Genomic DNA, 7,351 nt, shown 5'->3' on the forward strand with positions numbered 1-7,351 from the left:
TCATCTATTTCATCTGGAGCAACTTTCAAACTTATGTTCCTAGACACACTCACAGTTTCTTCAAATAGCTAGCACTTAGCTACTCTCCAGTGGCACGTTTGCCAAGTATGTGTAGTGCCAGTCTTTTTGTGAAGCACAGGCACACTCTGCATTATAGATGAAGTGCACCCAAAGCCTGTTAGCGAAGATAACAGTGTGGCAAAAAGGAAACTCAAATCAAGTTATCTAGGCTTTTGCTCTCACTGGCTTCAGAGTGCGACAGATATAAGTTGGTGTTAGTTCAACCATAAATTCCTCTGCTTGCTGTCTTTCCCACTCACTATAAATGTTTTGTCAGCTGCCTTAACTTTTTACATTTCTTCTTTGCCTGTCCAGGAGGAGGAAAGAGACGAGAGCAGTGACCTTGTTAGCAACACCTCCCTCCACTACCCTCTGCTCTCATCTGGAAGTCAATGTGAGGAAGACCCCCAGGCTATCCTAGATGAGCACCTATCCCGTGTCCTAAAGACACCTGGCTGCCAGTCACCAGGCGTGATTCGGCACTCGCCGCGCTCGCGCTCCCCAGAACGGACGGGGGCAACAGTGCCCTCTGGCCATGTGCCCTTTTTTGGTGCCTATTCAGGGGCCACCAAACTTCTGATGACAGGCAGGCAGTCTACAAAGCACATCCACCATCACTACATCCACCATCACCACACCGGGCCGAAGACCAAGGAGCAGATCGAGGCCGAGGCGGCTCAGCGTGTACAGTGCCTCTGCCCTCCAGGGGGCGCCAATTATTCTGACCCTCCTGTGTGAGTGTTACTTCTGCACTGTGCCTACACAAACTAGTAGTCACCAATGCATATATCTGTCCGTTGTACTTAGTAGTAGTCTTCAATTATTAAATGTTATAGTTGCTCTGTGTCTTGTTCTAACGTCTCTCCTTGTTCCTCCAGTCGCTGCAGCACTTTGTCCCGACGCCCAGCCAAGGCCACAGATGAGAGCTTGTCTTCATCGCGCCTTCCCCTAGATGCCACCGATCGCTCTCAGAATGTTTGGCAGTGGATCCTAGAGAGTGAAAGGCAGGGCAAGCACAAGCCGCACAGGTAGGCATTTAGCAGGAATCAGTAAATCATCTCATGTGTACCACAGAACACATGTCTTGAGGTCACAGCTCACAATACATATTGACCTTTTATTTATTCTTAACAGCACTCAAGCCCTGAAGAAGTCCAGTCCACTTGACTCCAAGACGCTGCCCGGTCGGACTCACTCCTCTTGGGGCAGTGGAGGCATTGGTAGTGGAGCACACATCCGTGGTCACCACCCTGGCCACCCATTCATTCAGGACCCGGCCATGCCCCCCATGCCTCCACCCAACACCCTGGCACAACTAGAGGAGGCTTGTCGCAGACTAGAAGAGGTCTCCAAGCCACCAAAACAGAGGTACTGATTCCCCATTATCCACTTTCGACTGGCCACATCAGTATACAGTGTAAACGATGTATTCTTCGTATTGATGATTACTGATCATTGTCATTGATCTCTGTAACTTTGACAGGCATTTAACAGCAGCCAGCAGCCTTCAGAGAGACAGGAATCATCCAGCAGCTGTCTTCCCGACAGGAGGAAGCCCTTTAGCCAGCCCTGGACTCCAAGCAGATGAGTAAGGGTCTCTTCTTTTTAGTCTTTTTAATTTATACCACTATAGCTGGTATTTATGTTCTTTGTGATTTGCTTTGTATCCAGACTTAGACGCCCAGCTGAGGCCCAGCTTTTTTTACCATTCCCTCTCTCTCTCTTTGAGCCTGTGTTTTCGCTCTCTTCCTCCCATATTTTCTTGTTCTTCCCTTCAAAGAGAGATGTTGTGAGTCAGCATAGCTAAGTCTTTGAACTCCTCTCACTTTTTAATCATTTAAGATTAAACATGCCTTAATACAGAATTCTAACTACCCACACTCACTCATCACTGGAGCCTAACAAAGATGTGTTAAGCAGCCTCTAGTAGCTCAGATTTATCAGCGCCTTCATTTTACAGCCACCTGACTGTGAGGCCATTTTCAGTTTTAATTAGTTGACCCTCAGTGAGCCAGTTGTCTGTCGGACTCCTTAATTAACAATATTCCAAAGTGTCTTTGTCTACATTCAGCAATAAGACCTCTTCTACAAGCACAGCGGTTTAACTCCAGTTTTCATTTTGCATTTGCAGGTCTAAGGAGCTAGTGGTCACCTACTTCTTCTGTGGTGAGGAGATTCCTTATCGCAGCATGATGAAGACCCACTGCCTCACCCTGGGACACTTCAAGGAGCAGCTTAGCAAGAAAGGCAACTACCGGTAAATACCAGTAAACTAGCGAATCACACAGGCCTTTATTGACACCTGTTTGGGTGATGTAGGTGCTGTAGCAGGGTTAGTTACGTCTGTGGTTGTGTCTGTGTGTGTGTGTGTGTGTTTTGAGTAGGGGTGTGAAATGCTGGAGCCCAAAAGAAACTGGGCTGGTCCACTGTATTCAAAGCTTACTGAGAGAGGGGATTGGAGGAGGGGTGTGTGTGTGTGTGTGTGTGTGTGTGTGGGGGGGGGGGGGGGGGGGGGGGGGGGGGGGTTCTGGAGCAAATTTTTTCTCACATCTGGTACTCATTTCCATGGTAAGGCAGCCTTAATAAATATGGCTTTGAAGCCTGGGCCATTTTATTTTGTGCACAAAGACCATTGCAAGGCCTTCAAATTCCTCCTCCACACTATTGCATCAGGCATTAAAATCAAATGCTGCAAGCACCTTCTCCTGTTAATGAGTGCCGTTAACACAGCAAAAAAATACCTCCCGTCATCATCAGGTGATGAGGAGAAATTTGTAAACAATGTTAATTTAAATATAATATAAAGACATTTGAAATCCCATCATCCAGGAAGTTCACGTTTGCCTTGTCAGGTAGCAGTTATGCCTTATCTGTGTAGGTTGTTTGCTATTGTAAAGACATAAAGCCTGCATGCCCATGATGCGGTTACTGCCGTATCTGCTTGTTAAGGAAGAGAAAGAAGGTCCGCAAACGAGTTATTGCACTCCTTCTATCCTATAACTCTTCAGTGAGCGAGAGAAGAGGGGGAGTGGGAGGTGGGGATGAACTGTTTGGCTTCAATGGCTGCAGAATGTGTGGAGCTGGTTAATTTGGACATGGCAGCAGTACAGCGGAGAACAGTATGCCGCGTCTCTGCCAGATGATATTGGTGCCAGATGTTGCGAAGAGAGAAAAATCCTGCCACATAAAACATGCACCAATGGAAAAACTCCTTCTGTCTCTCTCCGCCTCGGCCTCTGAAACAAAGTGATGACTTTGAACTATTTGTGAGTGAAAATGTAGCAGTGTGAAGAAAAAAAAAAAGAAGTCCAGCCAATTCAACTGAGAAGTGTAATGCATTTATTTGAAATGAAAAGGCTAAATCCTGTCCGGCGAACTCGAACACCAGAGGAGACTGCGAGGCGCTAAATGACTGTGTTTTTAAACAGAGCCATCACTCTGTAACACGCCGCCGCACACTCGAGTAGAAAGTCCTGCAGCTGTTGTAGCGCAGCCTTGTCCTTCGTTTTGTGCGCGATTACAATCAACAGAGAAAATAAAACTGTATGTGTACGTTTTTGTACGCCCCTCTTTACATGAGTTTGAATGACTCAAAGCCTAGCGATTGCTCATAAAACAGTTTTTTTTTTTTTTTTGTCAGCCCTTTTTTTCTCCCTCTCTTTTTGTATTCTGAACACAGGCACACATGGGCAAAATGAGGCATTTTTCCATTACAAAGCTTATCATTAAATCCCCTCCCGCTGATCTTTTGCTGGGTTTAAAGTAGAGAGGAGAAATCATTAGGAGCTCCAGAAGACTTCACAGTCACTGGGACCAAGCTAACCCTGGGAGTTATCTCTGCTTGAGAGAAGAAGGAGAGTGGGCTAGCTAGGTGACCCGTGACCTCCAGGAGACTGTCTGAGCAGTCACCACCCTCCCACCCCTCCCAGGGTAAAGCGCCTCAGGCTCAGCCATTGCCAGCCTATCACACCCACTCACTGAGGCAGGGAAGGCCTCCACTCCACTTCTCCCTTGCTTTCTTCCCTCCCTCTTTTTTTCCTCCGTTCTCAACCGGAGATGGAAAAGCTGTCCAAAGTGGGCATGTGTATTAGTAAGAAACATTAAGCACGTGTGTGTTTATGTGCAAGCATTGGAGTGCGCTCTTGTAGTCGCTGGCAGACTCTCAGGCACCTGAAATGTCAACCTGTGTGACAGAAAGGCCCTTCATTTGACAGCCAGCCCAATTAGAAGCCATGAAGAAGCAGAGAAGGAGGGGCGCATCGTCGCAGAGAGAGAGGCCCAGAGGAGAGGGGCCTTAAGACAGCCTCTAATTAACCCTTCAGCTTTAATAAGACCTTGCAGGACGGATGGGTATCTGTAAAATGGCCAGCAGTCAAGATGAACAAGTAGATGAGAAGACAGGCGCACATGGATGATCACACACACACACTCTCTCTCTCACTCACACACACGCACACAAACAGGCTGTTTCTAGCACCTTGAATTATCACAGGGAGTGTTTAAACGGAGAGTTCAGCTCTGTTTGTGCAGCGGTGTGATGTGGAGTCAGGCTCTGCCTTTGAAGTATGCGGGGATGGCATTGAAGGCTATGACTAAGTTGTTTTGCAGGATCCATTTCTGGCTCTCAGACTATGTGTGTGTGTGTGTGTGTGTGTGTGTTTGATTTGGACTAGAGAGTTGTGTGCGAGTGTGTATATGGAAGTAGTCGTGTAGGTGCCTCAAAGCGGTTTAAAACACAATGAGTTGTATCAGATGTACACCTGCTGCCACTCTGTCAGGTTTTGTTTGAGTTCAGTTTTAGTTTTTTTCCCAACACCTACACTCACCGCTTCTAATCACACGTCCACCTCTTTGTTTTTCCTTCTCAGGTACTACTTCAAGAAAGCCAGTGATGAATTTGAGTGTGGTGCCGTCTTTGAGGAGGTGTGGGAGGATGCCACCGTGTTGCCCATGTATGAGGGCAAGGTCCTGGGCAAGGTGGAGAGGATGGACTAAAAGCCACTTTGTTGCCAACCAACCAATGCCCTTTCTCGGCCAACCAAAAGCTAACCTTTCCCTAAAAGATCTGAGCAACAGACTCTGTAAAAACACTCTGGACTCCTTTCTTTTTTTTTGTTGTTTTTTTTTTCTATTTCTTAATATTAAGCTAAACAGAGTTAATATATCCAGCACAAGAGGAGTGATTGAAGGAAGACGAGCCAATGAAGTATGCCGAATCCAGAGGAGGCGCCGCCCCCTCCCTGACTTTTTTTAACCAATCAGCCTTAGAAAAAACACAAGGGGATGACAAGATGACAAGAGACGTTAAAAAGACCAATACAAGGATGATGTACTGGTCTCAAAAAAGACCCCCCCCACCCACTTCTTCTTGAATATAACCACTGAAGATGTAGATGACTGTTTTGTTGTGATGAGAGACTGATGGTGCAGTTCCACCAACCTGCTCTTAACGTTACGTTTGAACATTGTCACAAAAACGTCTGTACGTGTGCATATACATACATGCATATATGTATATATACATGTATTATATAGATATATATATATATATATATATATATATATATAGATGCTTTTTGCCATAAGTTGAAAGTTTCTATTAAGTATTTATTGAAACAAACAATCCACACCTTACCCCGTTCTCCCTAAGTATTTTAAACCTGTGTTTCCCCACCCCCATCCCTGTTTCCAGCCAATGGGCAAGCTGCTTTGAATGTTGGGAGAATACTGTGGTAACATTTTTTTTTTGTTTTAGTGTTTTTTTGTTTGTTTCTAAGGACGTGACACTAGCCTCGCATCTCCCGTAGCCTTGTTGCCACGACGACCCAAATTAACAACCCTAGCAGTGGCTTAGCATTGTGGTCTTGTCCGAGGCGCGCCCCCTCCCCTGTCGTAATAGTCAGTCCCAGTCTTATATGCTGCTGATAGTTAAGTTTGTCACACTAGCATTTCCTGTCCTTTGCCCCCCCCCACCCCCTTTTTTTTCTTGTCTCTCTTTCTATTAGTCCAGCGACAGAGCTCAATCTTTTTGTTGTGCCTTTGTTTATAAAACCAGGCATTGCACGGGGGGTGGGGGCGAATACAGTTGCAGACGCACAGACACAGAGAGGAGACCTGGAGCACGAGTCGTACCATCTCTAATAATGGCAGTGTTTACAGCCCACACACCAAAATAACTTGTGCTAACAAGAATGGATTTAAGAGAACGACTTCTCAAGGAAGTCAGCTAGCATGTCAAGAAAAAAAAAAAAAGAGAGAGAAGGGGGGAGTGGGGGTGGGGGGTGAGCATTGAAGAATCATGGCTCTGATATCCTTTGAATGTTGTTACAATAACACAATAACATCCTACATAGCAGAGCTCCTGTATACATTGTAATTATTGATACCAACACGTGATGCACACACACATAAATAAACCACACATCCAGACACACTATCGCTGGTGTTTTATGAGTACAGCACCTGTGCCTACATGGATGCCATACCATGTGCTACCCTGTTTCAGGGTTTTAATATATATCCCTTGGTTTTCAGAAGGGTTTTATGTTGAAAAGATATTTTTATGCTTTTAATAATATCCTGTAATCATGATTTTGTTTTTTGTTTTTATGCCACAGCCTTTTTTTTGTTTTGTTTTATTCTATGTAAACTGTAAATTATACATTATATAAAGAGTTTCATTTAAAGATTTACATGGACCTATAATTATTGTAATTATTGAGAGATGTAGCCTTTATTAAAGTTTTATATTTTTCAAATGAAAGCTGTTGTGCTTGGACTTTTATATATGTGAAAATGATCCTTTCTTTTCCTGTACCTGTGTGTTTCATCACATCTTTTCATATTATGGCCAGTTCATACTGCGCAGCAAACTTCCAACGCTGCAGTCTCAAGCAAAAATCATGGAGCACAGAGAATATTGTTCCACCAGTCAGGGCATGTGCTGTCCTGGTGGCCTACTAGTTTAAGACGTGTAGCAATGTCCCCTGCTATGTTTCAGGCCACTGAAAATAGTCTTAGTAATAGTATGCTTGGATCACAGTGATATTGCTATTTACGCATGTAATGCTAATTAAAGTTCATAAAAAAACAGCCATATCAGCTGTTCATTAAAAACAGCTTTTTTTCATTTTCTCATTTCTTTCTCTCCTACAAAGTGAAGATGACAGGAAGTGATAGGCAGTGTAAGTGGACAGGAACCTGTTGACAAATACAGTAATTAGTCATGACAGTTCCCTGCCTTCTCTGTGTCCGTCATGTCTTTCTCAGTAATGAAGAAAAGAAAATGTTA

At 44.6% G+C, this 7,351-nt stretch overlaps 1 protein-coding gene across 3 annotated transcripts in view; it reads left to right on the forward strand.

Annotated features, from left to right (window-relative positions):
- The window catches only part of LOC113162091 (axin-2-like), a 31,307-nt gene extending 25,232 nt beyond the window's left edge, over positions 1–6,075 (forward strand). For all 3 annotated transcript variants that reach the window (XM_026360092.2, XM_026360091.2, XM_026360090.2), the window contains exons 6-11: positions 376–794; positions 939–1,088; positions 1,195–1,428; positions 1,544–1,648; positions 2,192–2,317; positions 4,929–6,075. In XM_026360092.2, coding sequence (XP_026215877.1) covers positions 376–794; positions 939–1,088; positions 1,195–1,428; positions 1,544–1,648; positions 2,192–2,317; positions 4,929–5,055 — 1,161 coding nt within the window. In that variant the 3' untranslated portion in view covers positions 5,056–6,075. The remainder of the gene's footprint in view (positions 1–375; positions 795–938; positions 1,089–1,194; positions 1,429–1,543; positions 1,649–2,191; positions 2,318–4,928) is intronic.
- Positions 6,076–7,351: the final 1,276 nt, after the last annotated feature.

Source organism: Anabas testudineus, chromosome 1 (assembly GCF_900324465.2).
Source record: "Anabas testudineus chromosome 1, fAnaTes1.2, whole genome shotgun sequence".
Taxonomy (NCBI): Eukaryota; Metazoa; Chordata; class Actinopteri; order Anabantiformes; family Anabantidae; genus Anabas; species Anabas testudineus.